The 21,251-nt window shown below is 40.8% G+C and overlaps 1 protein-coding gene across 2 annotated transcripts in view; it reads left to right on the top strand.

The window, feature by feature from the left end:
* Positions 1 to 13,980, top strand: part of NKD1 (NKD inhibitor of WNT signaling pathway 1) — a 107,840-nt gene extending 93,860 nt beyond the window's left edge. For both annotated transcript variants that reach the window (XM_072346799.1, XM_072346800.1), the window contains 4 exons: positions 460 to 607; positions 1,648 to 1,732; positions 6,932 to 7,062; positions 7,780 to 13,980. In XM_072346799.1, coding sequence (XP_072202900.1) covers positions 460 to 607; positions 1,648 to 1,732; positions 6,932 to 7,062; positions 7,780 to 8,354 — 939 coding nt within the window. In that variant the 3' untranslated portion in view covers positions 8,355 to 13,980. The remainder of the gene's footprint in view (positions 1 to 459; positions 608 to 1,647; positions 1,733 to 6,931; positions 7,063 to 7,779) is intronic.
* Positions 13,981 to 21,251: the final 7,271 nt, after the last annotated feature.

Consider the following 21,251-nt stretch of genomic DNA (forward strand, 5'->3'; position numbering starts at 1 on the left):
GGTCAAGTGAACTCAATTTTTAGTACAGAATGAATAATTATCCCTGAATTCTACTGAAACCAAAAGAAAATAAAGGCAGAACACAATTTCTTTCATTCATATCATGTTTTGGAAGCCTGAATACCTTGTATTTTAGTTATTGTTTTGATTTGGTTTGCCCTCTTTCATAAATTTTACACCATTTGATGAAGAAAGTGTATGGATCAATTTGAATCATTCCTTCTGTGTCTGTCAGATCCTTTACAGTCTCTGTTGGGGAAAAAATGGGTGTTAACAGAAGAGAAAATATTATCCTTTCATGCAAGGTCCTGTGCAAGATCAATTCTTCCGAATTCTGTGACTTCTGAGGATATTTAAGCATTTACTAGTCTCTGACCTAAACTAGTCCCGTTTACTGAGGTTGTAGGTTTCTTACAGTTTTCACAATATTGTATCTTTTTGTGTTTCAATCCATCATAGGATATTACCAGCTTGCTTCATACCATCTATGAGGTAGTTGATGCATCAGTAAACCATTCTCCTAGTTCCAGTAAAACTCTGCGAGTGAAACTTACTGTGGCACCAGATGGCAGCCAGAAGAAGAAAAGTATATTGTTAAATCATACTGGTAAGGATGTACGTTCAACAGCGGGGAAAAAAAGGGATCTTAAATTTCCATCTTCATATTTTGTCAGTACAAATAAATGAATGTTTAAGGCAAATAATTCTGTGGGTATTTTAAATGCTGTTAATCTGATTTAAGATCACAGGTGCAAAATTGCCTACATTTCTTTCCATGTGTGCCTAGAAAATTAGGGTTTCATTTCCGATTGACTTTTTTCTCTTGGCAGCAACAAGAGGAAAAATTACATGTTGTGTAATTGTGTTTGCATACTGAAAGGCAGATTTAAGGCCTTTTCTATTTGTGCCACTCTAACTGTGCTGTTATTACAGCATTCAGTTTGTGTGAAAACAGGTGTGGTGTAAAAATTCTTCTTGCCACTACCTATCACTGTTGCTGGATAAAAATAAACAATTAAGCATAACCGAACTTCATGAGGCTTTGTGTAAAAACTGCACACGTTTTTTTTAATACTGAAAGGGCATGCCATTATAAAATGGCTTATACTGCGATGGATTGTTCACCTTATATTCACTCTTAATAATAGCTCTATGAATGTAATTGCTTCAGTAGGTTAAGAACTACTAAATTAGAAGACTTACAGTATTTTGTGTAATACTTAATAGAAAATGTGGGCACCTTATCCAGGGGAAGAGCCTTGATATCTGGATTTTAATATAGACATCTACTCAGCCAAGTGCAGGCATCAGAAAATTTGCACTGCTGGAAAGCTTTGTCATGCATTAGTGCAAGACTGAAATCCAAACTACCAAGCCCTCCTGAGGGACAAGCTTATCAGTGTGAACGTGGCCCCATTTAACCAACCAAGTGGCTCTCAGCCCAACCCTGACGAATGTTCTACAGCCAAAGTTATGTCTGTTTAAAATCTGTCCTGTGGGCAAAAGCACTTTCAAGAAGGCTTTATGAAATGATGCATCACATCTTGATCTACAGACTAGAAAAAATGTATTTGCCATGTAGCATATTAGTTATACTGATTAGGAAGGACAGCAATGTGAAAATAACATCCTTTTTCTTGCTGACAGATTTGCAGAGTGCAAGGCATAGGGCTGAAAGTAAAGCCAATGAAGAGTTAAGAAGCTCTGAAAAGAAGCAACGGGCTTCTCTCAGGTAAGGGAAAAGAAATGAGTCTTCTGAGAGATGGTGGGTAGCTTTGAGGAATCCTCTACCATTGATGAATTTGTATTTATTTATTTATTTAGAAATATTAAAGCAGCAGCATTAGAGTGTTTTTTCTCCCCAGAGCAGACAGCTGATAGCATCAATGTGTGAATATTTCATACAAAAAAGCAGCTATGAAGTTTTGATTGCATTTTAGGTCTCTTTCTTTCAAGTGTGAAAGTTCTTTTGTTGTGTTTTTGTCTTGTCTGCTCCTGAAAGGACATATAGTATCTGTAGATACTGTTCCTATTAGTGAACTTCAAGCAATGCATCACAGCCTTCTGGCTAAGGGTGTCCTGAAGTCTTTTCATCTTCATAGATGCCAGCTCCTACCTGTCCCCATTCTTTTTTCAGCCCATCTTTTTCACTGGTCAGTTCAATTAGATCCAAGCTTTTTTAATGCATTCTTGCTCAGTGTACCATAACCACTTCTCCTACTGCCCTTCCTCCTGAAGGAAGCAGCTTTGGGCTGGCACTGGAATGTTGAGCAGAATGAGGGGAAAATGAAGCTTGTAGCTGAGGAGCAGACAGAATCAGCTATGCAGAAAGCAGTCTTCATAGAGCGTGTCCTACAGAGTATTCAGCAGCCAGAGCTTCCAGCATGCTGCTAGCTTCATGCTCCCTTCTGCTGCAGTAGTTCTGGTTACAGCAGCTGTGGGTGTCTCAGCCCCGCTGGCAGTGTATGTTTGTGCGGTTAGTAGAGGAAAATTCACCTCACTTTGCAGAGTGGCTTTCTCTGCTGACTCCCACCTGCCATAAATCCCTCTCCCCCACTTCCATATCAGGTTCTCCCTTACAGAATTAGTTATTAAGTATCACCTATGTAAGAATTAGCCTGCTGACTTAAAACCAATACATTTATTGTAATCTTGAAGGAAAACTAGGACCGTTTCATTTTATCATTATTATTATTTTAAATTTGTAAAATTCAGAAAATGTTTCACTCCTTGAAAACATACCTGTTTGTTGTTTATCAATGGAATCCGGCCTGCATGACTCATACAGAATCACAGAATGGCTTGGGTTTGAGAGGGCCTTAAAGATCATCCAGTTCCAGCCCCCTGTCATCAGCAGGGTTGCCAAGTGCAAGTTCAGGCTGCCCAGAGTCCCTTCCAGCCTGGTCTTGAGTGCCACCAGAGATGGGGCATCCACAACCTCTCTGAGCAGCCTTTTCCAGCACATCACCACCCTCTGAGTAAAACATTTCTTTCTAATATCTAACTTAAATCTAACCTCTCTTAGTCTAAATCCATTTCCCCAGAATGCATCCATTTCCAGTAGAGTACGAGCACAGTAGTTTCTTTTTTGAACAGCTGTAGGTACACTTGCAGCCATCTGGAGATCAGGCAAAAAAGGATTTTTACTTCTTTCCTAACAGAATGTACAGTATTATTTTGGATGCCAGTCCTGAGCAGGCCTTTTTCTTCTGGAAATGTGTATTCATGCCTTTTGCAAGGCTGGCAAGAATATGTATCTACCCTGTTATTGTGGCTTCTTTCTGGCACTGAACTTCAGAGTTTGTGTTAGTCATTTGCAATGTATTTTTCAAGTGTTAAATTTTTTACAGCTAGGAAAAATGTTTATCTCTCAAGACAAGTGTAGGTGTGCTGTTCCTTTTCTAAACTGGGTATTTTAATGGGTAGAAAAATAAAACAAGAGCAGGTGATTCTGATACATTTTGATGTAGATCTGTTGCTCCAAGTAGGTCATTTCAGTGTATAGTATCAGTTTCATTTAGGATTTTCTACTTCATGCTAAGGAAGAGAAAAAAGCTTACAGAAATGCCATAGTAATCATATTGCATGTGTATTTGTTTCTTCCACTGCAAAATAAAAACCAATTCTGGCTTTCCTTGGATTTAGGGATATTTATCCAAAAGAAATGTATTGAGTTTAGTGCATTTATCAGAAGGAGGAACATTCAGTTTTATTAAAAATGACAACAAAAATGTGCCTCCCTTTTCCAGACAGAGTAACAATGTTAATGAGTTACACCATGGTGTGAAAGGCAGCTGGACTAAATTTCAGAATTAAAGATGAGTTCTGTTAGTAACTCTGTTCAAAATAAACAGCACTGAGTGTAAAGTGGAAGTTTTTGCTTACTGGTCTAGAAGTGGTCCTCAGGTTTCCACTGACAAAGGTTTACCCTTTAAATTTAATGCACTCTTTGATAACCTGCCTCAAAAGTCCTCTTTCAGTTTGAAGTTTCTCTCTTATCCACATTTAAAGTCCTGTTTTTGGAAATGTTTTAGGAATGGCACCCTTTTCATTCATACACAGAGGCATCAAATACTGGGGTAGATGCTTGGCCCTGCCGCATTTGTCTTTCTCATCCTTTTGGTAGGAGGCTTCCTAGAGTGGACAAGACTGTATTCTTTGCTGAGCAGCATCAGGCAACTGTCAACATCTGACATCTCATTAAGTGTGGACAGGACAAAGAGTCTGGCTGCTGTGTGTGCTGCATTGGTATTGGTGCACGCTGGCTAATACTGCTGTCAGGAAAGCTGAGCCTCATCACCATCTCATGATATTAGCACCGAAGCTTCCCCTCAAGAGCAGCAATGAGAACTTGTGAGAAGTGCACACATTTCACAAATTCAGTCACTTAGGAATTCTAAGCAAGATGTGATTAATATTCAAGATAGAATGGATAGGAATGTTTTTATCCCGAAGGTGGGAGATAAATGGGTTAGATTTTTCAACTGCTGGAAGCTACAGGCAGGAGTTTTCACCTGTAGGGCTGATACAAGTATCAAGATCAAGCAGCTACATTCATAGCTAGCTTGCCTGGCATGTGAGGTAGAAAATGGTGGTGGAAGAGAGCTGGCAGGCAGCTCTGTGAGCTGGATATCCTAATGCCACCCTGGTTTGTTTGGTTTAGTGCAACATGGAAAATGTGATGCACACCAGTCTCTAAACTACAGATGCACATTCTCTCCTACTCTTTCTTCCCAGCTTAAGTGACTTATCCCTGCCTGCCCTAAGCTGTATGTTATCTGTGAGGTGGCTTTCAGGCAATGTCTCTGCATTTTTCTGCCCAGAACTCTGCCACCACTCTATTCCATTTACCCACTGTGTCGCTGTATTCTTACCATTAGAATGGCAGTCCTGTGCAGGAATTTTAGACAGAGCTTTCATACACTCCACAACTCTTAAGCAGATGCCTTTTTTATTAAAAAGAAATAATCATAGAATCATAAATTAATAATCATAATCATAGAATTCAAAACATAGAATCACAGAATCCTTGGAGTTGAAAGGGACACTTAAAGGTCATCTAGTCCAGCTCCCTTGCAATGGACAGGGACATCCGTGGTGAGATCAGGTTGCTGAGAGCCTGGTCCAGCCTGGCCTTGAAAGTCTCCAGGGATGAGGCTTCCACCACATCTCCAGGCAACCTGTTCCAGTGCCTCACCATCCTCACTGTAAAAGACTTCGTCCTTATATCCAACTGAAATCTACCCTCTTTAAATTTGAAATCAGTAGCAAAAATGTGTATTCTTACAATCTGCATGTGATGCATGCTTGATGCATGCTTGATGCATGCCTGGATATTCCCATATACAAACAGAAGAGCACTGTGCGGCTGGGTGCCAGACGGCTCCATTCTCAGAAGTACTTTTAGTTCTCTTTGACAGTGGAGCACATCTCTCATCAGTGTGTAATTGCTTTGCTGTGTATATTTGTATTGCTGAACGTCATCTTGCATGCAAGAAAGCTATTAGAATGGAGGGCTGTGGCAGTACTGGCATAGCTTTTCTTCAATATCTTGATGAGAGATGGATTTTATTACAAAGAAAAAAAAAACAGGTTCCCTGTTAATTTTGTTTTCAACAGACAGTGCTGCGTGCAGTGTTACTTAATGTGCTGGATCAAACCCAATGGTGTTTTTTTGAGGGTTGACTGTGCATTGTCTTCAGCACTTGTGTGCAAGTCCTGATAGTTTCTATCGGCAACTTAACCTGGCAGCCATGTTCTACTCCAGAGATCTCTTAAGTTTATTTGCTAAAGAGTAACAACCTTTAAAGGTGTGTCTTTGCAGGTAGGGTACCTAGCTGGCAATCTATGTAGAAAATTAAAGAACACCTGGACATTCCCTCTTTTTTTGACAGTACCACATGTCACTTCTGAAATCTAAAGCTGTCTCAGTCTTTACAGCTTAGCTGCTTTCCAGGAAGGCTCTCCTTCATTCAGGAGACTCTACATCTACCACAATAGACTAAAGACAGAGTGCCTGCCACCATACAGAGTGGAACTTGTACTTAGCAACTCATATAAGATACGAGGACAAATTCCAGTCATAGTCTGACATCACTGCAATCACATGGAGTGTATGAAAAAGCAAAGTGTCTCGTGGTCTTGGAAGTCAAAGCATCTGAATGACAGGCAGTTCTTGTCCTGTTTGTTATATTGAAGATATATTGCTCGTATCTGCAAACATCCATTTAAACTGCTGAATTAAATTGCTGGGCAACTATAAATCTCTAGCTGACTTTTTTTTCTGTCTCATAAATGAATGGTATTTCAGATATTCATTCACAGGAAATAGTTCTGCTATAAATAAAATTGCAAAGCTGAGCAGGAAAAGGAGTTGGGATTCTGAAGCCAGTGGCTGATCTGACCTTATTATTTGTGTATTGGAAAGCAGCGTTATCTCCAGGTGTCCTGCCAACACCTCTTCTTCTCAGGTTCTCTCTAGTTACTACACCTGCTGCTTGTCTTTCTGAAGCAGATACACAAGTGTGTATCTGATGCAAGGCTTACCCCAGTGCTCACACTCCCTAGCAGTGGAGGGGACAGATGTGAACTGAGCAGCAGGCATGTCCAGATCAGAGAATCAGTTGAATGGGTTGGCCCTAAGACAAAATGTAATAAATCCTTGAAGCATTTTTATTTGGTTTTGCATGTGTGATGTAATTGGAAAGCCTCCTTTGCTTTGCAACATCAGGGTCAATTTATATTAGAAGAAAGAACAGTCAGTTCAGGCCTATCAATTTAGCAGATCTGGTCACCCAGAATTTCAAGCATTTGTTGTTTGTTTGTGAGTCACTCCTGTCACTTCAAAGGGGCCATTAGTTGTTGATTTGCAGATGGTGATAACAACAATAAAGAACTTCTGCTGAACTGTAATTTTGCTTTCTGCTGACAGATATCACCAGAGTGAGAACAATCCAGAGCAAAGTGAGTGCTACCGTCATTGTGTTGATGAGAACATTGAAAGGAGAAACCACTATTTGGATCTTGCAGGAATCGAAAACTACACGTCAAAGTTTGGGCCAGGTAATTTGGTAGTTTGTCTCAAGCTTTTGGTCTTTTATTTCTTTAGTTGAATGTTCCACATCAGGGCAAAGGAATTTTGAAGGAAAAGAACTGTATGAATGCTGCAAGGTGGAATCACAATGGAGTGGCTAAGGTGCTGCAAGCCTGCTTTGAAGTACTTGTTTGTGTAGGTAAACTTGGAGGTGAGCCTAGGAGAACAATCTTTGTATCTGAATTATTAAGTTTAGTCTATGGGTGAGGTGAGGACTGATTTTTGGATAGCAGAGGTCATTCTGAAGATGATGCCAGCGTGTATTTGGAGGGGATTTTCTGTACTTGTTGCAGGCCAAAAAATCAGAGAAAGTGGGTTTATACCTGGAATTTTGCTTCTGTTCCCCAGTTAAAGCGACTTGGATTTCCTCCTTTTCCCTGTCCTCTGTCAAGTTCTTACTATTCTGCTGGCAGTTATTTTGCTGCATTTCAAATAGATGAATGAAAAAGAATGAAATGTAAAAACTTTTAAATATATGTAATGGAACATATGTTTACATATGTAGATATATATGTGTGTATTATTTACGAATCAAAATTATTAAATGCAATTAAACTAGACAGCTATAATTGCATTTACTTCCTTAGGAAAAATTTACTCTGCTGATAATGCTGTCCCTGCCAACTGTGTGCTACTAATTAAAACTTTGAAATACTAGATGACTAATTCAGCTCATTATTCTGTAGGATCTCCTCCAGCAGCTCAAAAACATGACCCACCAAGCAGAGTTGTGAGTCAAACTAGATCCCGTTCTCATGAACCTGAAACCTTCCATGCCCACCATAGGAAATCTCAAGTGGTGGATCCAAGCCACGTCAATCTGGCTGAGAGTTCTTATGCCAAGATTGCAGAAATCCAACAGAGGCTCCGGAACCAGGACTCAAACAAGCACTTTGTGAGATCTCCCAAGGCGCAGGGTAAAAATGTTGCTCCTGTGCATTCTGGAAGGGCAGTAAGAAATAAACCTTTTCAAGGAGGGGCCATACCACTGGCTTCCCCAAGTGCACGGGTGGGCCAGAATCTTCCTTATCTCCCCTTGCAGTCTCAACAGGTTCACAAGAAGCATAAGCAGAGGGCAAAGGAGAATCACCAAATGTGCAAAACCTTCCAGTCTCCAGGGACAGTTGTGGAAAAGGAACATGTGAGAGACCTGCCCACAGTCATTCTATATGAAGGTCAAGTTGGACAAATGATACAGAGACATGAACACCACCACCACCACGAGCACCACCACCACTACCATCACTTCTACCAGACATAAAACAGATCCCACCAACATCCTCCAAGAATCATCCCATATGAAGGAAGCACGTTCTTGTGACACCAGAACTAAGGCATTACTGATTAATATTATTGTTACTCCATTAATATTCAGCTAGCATTTATTTTAGAGGTTATATGGAACTCTTGAAACTTACCCTATTTATATGTCGTGGAACTGCATAGCTTACTTAAACAACTTGTGGATTTTTTGTTTTTGTTTTTAAGTGGCTTGTAAAACAGCAAACAGCCATAGCTTTTTGAGCTGTGATTTAATGCAGGTCGTCAACGCACTTCTTTACAAGTACTACTTCCACTGTAGAAGGAAAGATACTTCAAACACTATTGCAGACATCTAGCTTACCAGTCTGCTTGCTGTATGTCGGCTGATCGCACACAAGCCTTTTATCAGGGGAGCAATGATCGAAGTTTTGGACTCCAGAGATGCTCAGAATAACAGAAAATACAAACAGCTGCTACCTCTAGTATTATTCAGATTTTATTTTCTTTTTATTGATTGTAATGTGCTACAGGGGGAATTTTAATATACTGCATTGGTGTAGCCTGTTTGTGTTCACATCCTTTCAAATTATCTTAACTACATGGAAACATTAGCTATACTTGTCAACAGAGCTACATTTGTACAACTTACACTTTATTTTCTTTGAGATTCTTCACTGACACAAGTACAGTTTGTTATATACTGGGTAATATTTAAATATACCTTTTTTTTTCTTTTTTTTTCGTATTGCTTACTCTCCATTCTGTTTGGGGTAACTATTTGAAAAGAGGAGGATGTGAAATGGTGTTAACAAAACCATCACTAAACTTTAGTGCTTGGGCCATAAGTGATGGGGGTTTGGGAAGGAGAGGGGTTATTTGGGGGGGGGTTGTTTTGTTTAAATCCACAGTTCTTTGTTTTGAGAAAGAATTGAGGAAAATATACTTTCTCACTTTAAATGTTGGCAAATATATATAAGATATAAATATAAATATATATATATAAATATGCACACTCTCAGGTACATTTTGTTGTGTTTTAGAGATCTGTGGTTTGAGTATTAACATTATGATTTTTTCAATAACAGTGACATTATGAAACACATAACGTGGCATTTTCATAGGTGCCTCCAATTGAAATTTCTGCAGCACCTACCAATTTGCGCTTCTCCCATTTTAGAGACAATTCAACATGTAAAAAAAAAAAGATCTTTCACAGTCATTCTGGCCTCTTCTGCTTTTTTCATATCAAAGAGCTTCCTTTCCACGGGGGAGAATGAGACCATGCTCACAAGACCTCACTGGCTGCTGAGAAATTTAAAAGTCAAAAGTAAATTGTAAAAGTGAAAAAAGAAAAGGGGTCAGTACAGTCAAGATGTACTTTCTGTGGGGCCCAGCTTTATGGTGCATTCGGTTGGGTTTTGTAAAGCTCACTACTTTCCAGGTAGAAAGTGACTGAAAAACGCCTACGTTGCTTTTGGTACTTTGAGGTAGGGAAATCCTCACGTAAAAACATAAATGTTCTATCAAATGTATTTGCTTTTGGTTTTAATTATTTTCAATGTTGTGGTATTTTGTCTATAGTATATATTGTAAAATGTAACTATCCCACATTGTTATAAGCCCTTCATGATTACCTTTTTTCTGACTAGAGTTGATCAGTCCAAAAAGGAGCCCTGAGCAGCACTGCTGACCACTTTCAGAGGGATGTCGCCCTTCCTAAGAACGTGGAGGCGTCAACTTTTAAACAAAAAGTTGAAGGCTTTGCCTTCTTTTGGAATGGGAGTAGAATCGCTGCTTCTTGGTAAATAAGTCCATCTTTTGTCTCCCTGAATCAGCAGCTGTTTGGGCTTCTTGTTCTCTTTAAAAACAAAAAATCTGTTGGTTTTTTTTTTTGTTTGTTTGTTTTTTTTTTAAAGCTGTCAACGGTGTATTCTGTTCGATCTACAGAAATGTTTTGGAAGTGTGTTTGATCTGTGTGACAACTGTTCTGTTTGTTTTTTAAATTCCTAAAGTCCAAAAATATTTATATTCAGAACTCTCTGTATTGAAAACGTGAAAAGGCCACAAATTTGGTTAGTTACCACTGAGTTGTTCTAGTCTAAGCCTTTTTTGCTGCTTGTGTATCATTCTTTTCAATGTATATATAATTATGGACTGCAAGAAAAAAGGCATTTATATGTCTAGTAGAAGGAATAAGCTTATTTATATTATAGTGTTAACAAAGTCTGATGTATTCAAGTGACTTACGTTATACCGCATGCAAACACACGAGTGTACATTCCATCTAAGGAGGGATGCCATGCTATTTGTCTTGAAAATATACTTAAAGCTGTTCTCTTTTCAGTGGAGCATATGCCAGAAAGACTGGGAGGTGGGAATTATTTCCTCCTCAGTTTTTCCAGTGCAGGCCATTGCCGAAAACCAGAAAACGTGCAGGAAAACTAGAATGCTCTCAGAGCTGTGGGTTTTTCTAACAGAGCGCTGCAAAGGGGCATTAAAACCCTCTCACTGAAAGATAATTTTGCTCGAAAAGATAACAGCACCAATAACAAAAATCCATCTGAATGAAAAGTGTGCAGTACTAGCTGTGCAAATGAGCTTTGGAATGTAACACAACTGGCCATGGGATGGATACAGCCTTGCATTAATTTGTTTGGTGTTTTCTATTTGGAGATTCAAATGACTAATTCTGCCTTGTTTAGATCCTGTGAAATACAAAACTGTTAATAACGTGGCATCCCCATGCTAAAACTTTACACCGGCCATGTATGAACATACAGTATCTAAGTACTGTTTTGCAGTTGTGTTACGTGCATTAAGTGTGAATAACATGTAGCACAGTTTCTTTTCACAGAACCCGAACTTTCCGTATCTTTTAAAACATTTGCTTTTCAGTATTTTGTATAGTAAATATAGATGGTTTTGACTAAATGCTTTATTTATTTAACAGCAAAAACTGTGCCAAGAGAACCCCCTGTTAATTAAAGTTTTACTAGTTCAGAAAGTATATTTCCTTCTTCTTCTTGTGGATTTCAGGGGCTTATTGCAATTGCTGTCAGTGCTTGCAGATCTCACTGATGAAAGAGCTTGCGTTAACGTTTTTGGGAATAGGATCAGACCATGAGGTATGGACTTGGTATGCTTTGGCTTTATAATTAAAGTGCTAACTTTACAAATTGCTTTTCTTGTTCCCTACTACTGTCTTTCAAACATCTGCCCATCAGTTTTTTCACTAATAGAAACTAAGGCCCAGTTCTGTCCATGGCTGAAGCACGGGCTCTCCTGGTGTAGCAGCAGACCACCCACCTCAGGCAAACCCAGCAAGCCACGTTATCTTTGACCCCTCTGGCTGCCTTCCTAGCCTAGTCACCATGAGCACAGAACAGCAAATACAGCTGGAGAAGTAACTTAGAGGAAGTGATATGTATATGTTTGTACTAAAAGGTATCCTCTGTCAGAAGTTAGTGAATGCCACAGCACATACTCGGGCAGAGGTGATCTCTTACTAATGGGTAACTACTGTGTTTGCTCAACAGTCTAAAATGTTGCCACATAATTACGTAGATACAATGAATGCTTACTGTTCTCCACATGTCATTGTGTACCTCAATTATTGAGTGACAGATTTCATTTGTATTCCAATTAACAAGAAAGTTAGGCCCCTTGGGGCACACTTACACTTGGGAAAATTCATCGTGCTAGAAAATCTGCAAAAACATTTAACATAATTTTTGCCTGGAGTGTAGGCAAGAATCTTCATGTTTGGAAACGTGTCAGCTAATCAGCTCTCACCTTTAATTACCTTGATGCAATTCATCAAAATCTGAAAATGCTTTTTCAAACACGATTATGGTTTCAGTGGGAACGAAGTTGTATTCGGCACCATCTTCGTTATCAGACTTCTTTTTTGTTCTACCAAGCAGAAACGTGTTAGGAAACCCATGAAATAAAAATGGAATGTAATGTTTTCTGCATGGTTTTTGGAAGAAGATTTCTTCTCTAATGCACTTAGCTGCAAAACCACCCACAATTTATCACATAATTGATTATTTTCCTTGCATACTTAACAACTGTTTAGTTGATTTTACTTGGAAGGGAGATGTTTAGGATATTTTTTACTTGTATACATTTAAAATATGCTAAAAATGGGCTAAAAAACATTTAGAAAAGCAAGTAACATCCTATTGAAATTATTCATTCGGCATCATACTGCATCTTGTTTGCAGTTTGGATGCTAGTTGTTAAATAGAGAGGTTTTCAGTGATGTGTTAATTTACTTCTGTATTTCTATACGGTTCTAGATAATTCAGTCTTACTGAGCTAAAATGATAGAAATGATATCAATGAGTTCTTCTAATTTCTTTGTTTTAAAATAGCAGGACTATACGTATGGATTACTGTGAGGGGTAGAGCTGTGAAGAAAGACTGACAAGGGAAGGATGGAGAGATTTGTGAAGTGTGAGAATAGCAAAGAACCGTCTACCAGTGGAGGACAAAACAGCAAGGAGGCAGGAAAATACTGTATGTAGAAGAAGCTACATTCATACTACTTTTTTGAATCTCTTATGGTACATTTGTTGCTCACAAAACAGCAATAATAGCTCATAGAATGCCTTTCACAGGGAAACTTGAAAGGCTTTCTAGAAGAGGTCAATCTCCAGTGCGCAGTGGGAAGTGCAAGGCAGGAAAGTTGTGGGTAATCACTGGGGCTCATTTGCATGGCAGAGTGAGAAATTGTCCTGGGTTCCTGAGTACCAGACCTAGTCGAGAGAGGCTTTTGCATTAGCTGGTGTGTTTCTTCTATAGATGTTATTGATAGTCTTTAGTACTCACCTTGAATTAGAGCATTAGATCCTTCTCTTCTTGATTACAAACAAGTTGGTTAAGTGTTGCCCAAAGCTTCCATGTCTACTCTGTTTTCTAACTGCTAAGCACTACCTATGCCTTGGAAGTCTAGCAACAGAAAGTCTAATCCTGGTGTCACAAGAAACTGCAGACTGGATCACACTGATTGTCTCATTGGCCTGATATTTCAGGGTCTGGAGAGTAGACAGTTCCAGAAGTGTCATAAGAATGTTGAAGACAGTGTTAAAGGGCTTTATAAATATGGCAATGGGCAAGAATTAATCTAACAATATCAGGAGTACTGATAATTATGTGCACTGTGCTTTCTGGGTTTTTGTACGTTCTGTTTTGCAAAGTACTTAGGAAGTGGAGTTCATGTCTTCCTTTGAGTGCCTAGTCCATATAGACAAAGCAAGCCTGTAATTGCTCCTAGCTAAAAGATGCGCTGTTTTGGTTAGCTTGTACTTTATGAATGAAAACCGGGTTCAGATCCTTCTGGTGCTGAGTGCTTATTTGTGCACTTAATCGTTCCCATTCTGTTCTATTTGTCAGTGAAGCATAATTAAGGCTTTGTGAATTTTCTAATGAAACACCTAATTAACTGGGCCAAATTTGTCTAGCTTCACAACTGGAAACCAGGAGAACCCCATGCATGTCTTTGAATTTGGACCTTCAAATGCAGTTTGCTATATAAGTCATCATTTTTTCTTGTACTAATTTCAGATATTTGATAAGCTCTTTTTATGGTTTACAAGTTTAAAAAGACAAATAAAACTTTGTAGATTAAAATGCTGTTTTGGAGCTTCTATTTTGTCTGTTCTCACTGGAGTTCTGTGAAAGGCCTTTTTCCATGGGCTTTAGTTTAAACCTGCAAAGTGACTTTGGAGTGGGTGTTTATAGTTCTTTGCTTGCTTGTTCACAGGATAAGACTGTTGATAGATGAATAAAGTGCCACTTGAGGTTGTTAACAACCAGGACTGGTAATGCTAGTTCAACTAAGATAAACAGTGAAATGCCATGGCAATTAGCATTAAGGTCTCACTTGGCCAGTGCTGATATTTTAAGTCACAGATAAAGTGCTTTACGGATACCCGTGGCCATAGGGGCTGGAGGTATTTATTCCACCCTTGCTCTGACTGCTGCATGCACATCTGTGTACTGCATGCCCAAGGCATTCCTGCACACTCATCGTGCCAGTAGGAAGCAGGAGAAGGAAAACTGTAATGTTTCAGTCTGCGGCAATTAACCCTCTCACCCTGCAAGGAGTGGAAGGGAGGAAAAGCTCAATTAAAGAGACTTGGAGTTTCCAGTAAGTGCAAAAGTATGAAGGGAAGCAAAAAACAGCACTGTGGGGCTCACATTCCTCCTCTCTCTTTACAGCCTTCTCAGGGAATATTTTTTACTTTTGATGTCTTTAATCACACTCCTTGCCGTTTGGCCATGCCATCTGTTAAGGCCATATCCCTCAATGGCTGTGCACATGTGACTTCTGTGCGTTTCAATGGAAACTTTGTGCGGCTTAACTGGATCGGCAGATGTAAACAGAGGTACTTCAATTTATGCTTTCTTGGAATCGGGGCCCTGGGGCACTCACAGCTTGCACTGATCAAGGATAGGTTTTTATAAGGATTTTCCTGGTCCAACAAATGGATGCTAAAATCAATTAAAGATTAGAAACTCGACAGTTTAGGAGTATGAAACTTGGAGTCATCTTAGCTAGAGACAGTGAATTAAAGGAGTAAACCACAGTGTTTCCAGGAGTGGGGCAAGACTTTAATTTCTTGTCCTGCTAAAAGCATCATACCTGCAACCTAATCCTTGGTAATTAAATCGCAAATTAGGTAGGCAGCATTCACAGAATACTACTTATGTGGTTGCTGATCTTTCTAATATGAGCTAAAGAAGTTAATTTTACTTAGGGCTTTTGTTTTTTATGTAGGTGCTGTTTTTAATGTCCAGAGAGTCACAGTGAGCTAAGTCTGCATGTCCTGTTAGCCACCTCCCTGAGGATGCGTAGGATGGAATAAATGGCCAGAAATTTCTGCTTCCAGGCACATAAGAGGTACTTTCGCTATGTCTGTGACTTCAGCAGAGAAAACTGAAGAGCAAAAGTGATTCTGAGGCAAGTAACTGTTCCTTTTCCTTAAGAGAGGCCGCAGCATCTTGTTACTGCCTCACTATTCCCCTAAATGCCATTATAGTGGGTTTCTGTGGATGCTCTGGGACACGTGAGAAGGGAATGCTCATACTCAGTATAGCCTCAGGTTCCAAAATGCTCTTCCATCTTTTAGGAAATGCTTGGAAGGATCTCACTATGAAAGGAACAAGACAATCTTTTTTTGCTGTTGACTCTCTGCTGTGCCCTTTCATGGGTTTAAAATCCACTTATCTGAAAGTGTGCAGTTACATTCTGTCCTTTTTCATCATTTAAATGAATCTTCTTGATCTGGAAAAATAAAAGCAATTTAAAAAATTAAGAGATTTTGTTTTCATATGTGCTGCCAAGTCTGATGCTGCAAAGTAACTGCTGAATTGGCACAAGCAGTTTGAGAGAGCCAGCAGATTTAGGAAGGGAGAAGATAAACCTTATTATGTTTCTTTGCCAAAGGAGAAAAGAAACGATATTGACTTAAATGTGGGAAATTTAAAAGGGGCCATATGTTCTCACTTTGTGCTTTGTTTCTAATAGATAGACAGAAATCTTTGAAGTGTGGATTGGCACAGTAGGGTGCATGCTTCTGTAGAGAAAAGATGCTAAATGGGGAGGATGTGAGGGGGCACATGAAACTCTATTAGCCATGCAACAGCAAAGAGAGAAAGGCAAATCCAATGATAATGTACATCTGTTTCAGGGAATTTATAAGCTTTGAACATTTTTTATGTGCAGATAAGTGGATCCTTTTCTTACCATAACTTAGAACTTCAAAGCAGATTGTGTGGATAATGCAAATTGCTGAAATATGAGATTTTTCTACAAAGAGGTTTCCAAAAAAGAAAAAAAAAAAAAAAAGAATTAAGGCTAATTGATGCCACAGTCTTTTATGTACAGTGTAAAAACTCTACAAAAATTGATTTTTATGAACTAAGAAATTGATGAAAAAAATATTGAAGTCTGCTGTTTGCATTCAGGGATTGCAATTTGAAACTGAGGTTCTGTGAATTAAACATTTGTCTCCGATATCACTACAGCAATATAGTAAAATAAATTAAGATATGTAACCGAGCTGTAATTATATCAAAGTCCGCCATGTCATAGGAATGTAAAACTCATGAGTGAGGCATGATATGCAGCACCTGACGTTGTGTAAAACAGGAATTTCTAGGGCACGAGAGAAGTGATTACGAGAGACAGAAAATCATGGGGAGGAGGCAGGAGTTGGAGGATACTTGCATGGTAAATCTTGGGAGTACAACTTTTAACTGCTGAGAAAAAACCCATTTTTTAAACCATTTTTTATCTGAGCTATGGGCTTGCTGCTGGAGCTGGGGATGCTGCCTGCATTCCAGCTGGGAGATACACATGTTCCCCTTCAAAGTGCAAGGCTATTTAACACTCTGTGTAAGAAAGGACATGTAAGCACAGGCATTGTGAAGAATCTCATCTACTGCACGTGGTGCAGAGCTGCATTGCCTTCCTCTCTTGTCAGCCTCGGCCTATATAAAGCCCATTTTCTATTTCTCTCTGAGCTGTAACGTCAGCAGATCTGAGTGTTGGGTGCTTTTGCTCATCCCAAAGCTTAGCATGTAGGCAACCAGAAGTGGGAGCTCATGCCCCACAGCGGAGACACCGCTCAAGTTGGGCTTCAGCTGGCAGCCCCAGGAGATCCTGCTTTCCTGTCTGAGCAGGACACAGAACCCTCCTCATCTCAGCCCTGGATTTCTCCTCCCGTCTTCCAAACCCTTGCACAATCTCGCTCACCAGCTTCTCCAGACACTCAGCAATAAATCATGGCAAGAGATTTTCTGGGGAAAGTGCCAGGCCTTGATACCTTGCAATAAGGACTAGCATTGCTGCTCAAGATGAATGCCACAAATGCCTTTCAGAGGGAATGAACTTAATCAAAAGCAAGGATAGTCTTTGCAGAACAAAGATTCAAGATGAGTCTTAAATCCACTCCTGTTCATTTTTCTTTCATTCTTTTGCAACATGGTTCACATCCAGGCCTTGCTCCTCCTCCTTCAGATGCACCTTTGCATTTCCAGAGCCCTGCTCCACACACCTGACAGGGCAGCACCCAGCACAACCCTGCCGGTCTGTTCAGTTCATCAGCTCTCATAGCCCACACTCAGTGGAAATCCTCAGCACACCGACCCTTCAGCGGGTTTTCCTCACTCTGGATGGGCATTGGTGTTTTTGCAGAGGGAGGGCGTTCCAGAGGCACACCGCCAGCCACTGTGCTGGCAGCAAAGACACCGCGGAGAGGTCTGTGGACCCTAGCAGGTTCCAGAAGGTTCCGTGCAACCCCCGGCACTGCTCCCGGGAAGCCATGTTTGTTCCAGCCTGTAGGATCCCACAGGGGGCAGCAGCTCTGCCCGGCCACTGCCTTGCAATGCAAGCTGAGGAGGAGCTGCAGCGCTCTGCTTCACCCACTACACAGGTATGGTTGCAATCAAGATGATGAGGGTTTTTTTTAAGCGTTTGGATTGAGTTTTGCAGCAGGGAGGTCTGGTGGTAGCACCGCGTGGCTTCGGAGTTTGTCCTGCACAGCCTTCGGTTCCTGCTGGGGATGCAGACATGGCGAGCCTCTTTGCCACAATCAGCAACAAAGTAATCCTGTAATCCATGCAAAAATCAATTCACTGTATCTTTTTAAAACCACCTGGGCCGAACCTATTTCAGGCAACAAACAAGGGCTCCTCCTTTAGACCACCTTTCCTCGATGCTGCTTACGTTAATTCAGCAGGTAACGAAGCTGCCCAGCGGCAGCAGCAGCAGCGCTCCCCCCGGCGGCCCGGCGCCCGGCAGCGGGCTGAGGGAGGCCGGACACAGCGCCGTCCTGCCGGGCTGCAATCCGCAGAGCTGCCCCGACGGCAGGGAGAGCGCAGGAGGTAGCGATGGCGAAAAGAACAGCTGTATGCCATCAGGCTAAAGATAGAAACAGAAAGCATGCAGACTAATTAAGTTCCCAAGTGGCAGCGCACAAAGTGTACAGACCAAACGGAGCAGCGCCTTCTGCTTGTTTTGATCAGTTCCGTTTCTATCACTTTGATGAAAATAACCAGATGATTTGTCGTTCCTGTGGCTGCCAGGGAATCCCTCGTACCTCGGTGTTCTCTCCCAGCCCGAACTTTGTTTTCTGGCTAGCTAGGATATTAGATGTTTTCACCCGAAGGGGGGTGAAGCTGGCATGCTCTGAGCTGCTCAGCCTGGCAATATGAACCTTGGTTTTTGGTTTTTCCCTTCTCTCGTGTCTTTCAGCCATTTCCATTTTCCTTCAGGAGGCCCAGCTGACTCGTTGGGTCAGTGGTTTGTAGCTTCTCACCTGGTTTGTAGCTTTGATAGCTTCTGGCATAGACTAGATAAAGTATTTTTTCAGAGGTCTGAGTGGAAGATTACTTTAAAAATGACGTAAATTAAAAAGCTGCAGCTGAAAATCATCTTCCTCAAGGAGAGTCAGTGTGAGGTGTTTCAAAGTCTCATGCTCTGAGAGGAGGCAGAAGGGCATTCTGTGCACTAATCCCACAGACTGCTCAAGGATGTTGAAGAGAAAGTCTTGGCTCGACCGTAGTTCTGCAGCAGGTTGTAAAGCTGAAGGGCTGTGACAGGTGTGAGTTCTCTGCTTGTAATTATGCTCAGAGATTGAAAGATGAAAATGCTCGGTGTGAAGAGCTGCTTTCTTTCCTCAAAGTGTAACAGTCGGCTCTAAGAGTGCGTTTCTAAACTACTTCAATTAGAAGCATTGGGCTGACTTGAGGTTTTCTTTCAGTACAGCTTCCCGTGAACTCTGGGATTTAAATTGAACCCTGTTTTAATTCCAGATTTAATCTTCCAGCTGAAACCTTGAGTTTTCTGAAAGTAGTATCATTTGTAGCTATTTCATGCCTGATCAGCAGTAATTAACTTGATTATCTGATGATGAGATACACGCACACACTTTTTTATTGTGACCTTCCTTTCTAAAGTGTTCTTGCTTTAATCTTTTAACAGTCCCATTTTTCATTCTTTGGGATCTAAGTGCTTAGTCTGCACTTGTTTAACACTGCAATCCACAATTATGAGCTCCTTGAGGGAATTATGAATCAACAAAGCTTCATCTTCATGCACAGGAGACCCAATGCCCTGTAAGCTGTCAGGCCTCTCTGTAACATACAGAACGGGTTGTCAAGACGACTGCTGTGTTGTTGATAAATAAAATGACAGCTATTCTTTACAGTGAGAACCTAAATTGCTCATGTATTTCAGCGTGATTGCCATGAGTTTCGCATCTTTAGTGGTAGAGGGTTAGACCCAGTTAAGTCTTTAATCATTTTGTATGATATAGTGGTGGTTTAATTAGCAGTTAAACTGTCAGCTCTAATTTGAGGAACGGTCCACTTGCAATAGATTGATTTATTTTATTTTTCCTTTCTTTTTGTCTGTTGCTGAAGGTGCTTACACTTCTGGTTTCTGCTTCTGAGCTCCTCAGGTAAAGAGACTTGTCTGTAGGAAGTTGATATTTTTAGATGGAGAGGTGTAATAGTTAGATGTGCAATGGCACTTCTTAAGTCTCTAACAGTACAAGAATTGCTTTTCTCTCTTAATTGCAACAACATGTGCAGCTGGGGGCAGACAAACCAGTTTGACGTTACAGTGGTGCAGTGTGCAACAGATGTAGTGCCAAGCAAGGAGAGCAGTGTGCCCATTGGTCGTGTTACCGCTATGTAATGCTTGCTATCTGCTGCTGTGGAGGGAATGGACCGCTGTCCTTAACCAGGATCTCCAGCTATATGATACTGGCTAAGTAGGCTAGTAATGAACTGGTTTGTTTATGAAATTTACAGAGATGGTGATGCCTCACAGAGGTTCCAAATCTGCACTGAGTATTACCAAAATAGGCAGTGCTGGCAGGTACTTTGTTGTAGCATTACAGTGCACAGTGTGCATTTAAGGGATGAGATGGAGCCTTCAGCACTGAGAAGCTGCTTTTGCAGGCTCCTCAGAGCTCTCTCAGGGCCTGCAGCAAACAGGTGATTCTGGCCTTCCAGAACTCCCAGATCCTCAGTCTGGATGACAGCCTAGTGATGGCTGCTGTCATTCTGATTATTCTGTTTGCTCTTATTGACTGTACAGTATTTAGTCTTCTGCTTTTGTTCTTGGCTGTACTTGTGGGATTTCAGGGGCTGCTCCTCCTGTGGGGGGGCTGCAGTGGACTGTGCTGCAGTGAGGTGCTCCTGCCATGGCTTTTGGCTGCCAGAGGCTGCAGTGGTGCAGAGGGAGTAAAAGCTGCAGCCAGAAGTTCTGGTACTGGCTGAAGCCATGTCTAAAAATAGGACTAGTTCAGAGTGGGCAAGTTGCTGGACAAGTGGGTACTGGTGCAGAGATGTGCTGCTGCTGCACCCAAAGGAGTAGTTTGGGCTGGGTATAGCATCTTAAATGAGCATAACTGCTGCTTGGGAAACTGATCTACTTCCATTTGCTTTCTATCTCTACTCTCCTGCTACACGGCTTTGACAGAACTAAAAAGGGTGTCCTGCAGCTGAGTTGGAACTGACAACTATTTCTTTAAGAATAGGCTAATGCTAGTGGGAATATTTATAGAGATCTGTGACTTGACCAGGGCTTGTTTTGGGTTCAAGAAGAAAGGAGGACAAATATGGCTTATAGATAATGTGCTTTTCAGTGTTTGGCCTGGACATCAAAGCAACCGTGCAGCATTTTGCCTAGTTAGTCCTTGTGCCTCTACACAGTACTCTTAGGCAGCATCCCATAGGCAGCCTGGAAAAGGTGCTGGGGTGCATACCTGCAAGTGAGGTAAGAGTGTGGGTGCAAACTATTATCATTAACACACAGCAGAGCACTAAATTGTGGTGTTTATATTATTGTCATATAAGTGCTATAAATAACCTTGTG

The sequence above is a fragment of the Excalfactoria chinensis genome, chromosome 11 (genome assembly GCF_039878825.1).
Source record: "Excalfactoria chinensis isolate bCotChi1 chromosome 11, bCotChi1.hap2, whole genome shotgun sequence".
Classification (NCBI taxonomy): domain Eukaryota; kingdom Metazoa; phylum Chordata; class Aves; order Galliformes; family Phasianidae; genus Excalfactoria; species Excalfactoria chinensis.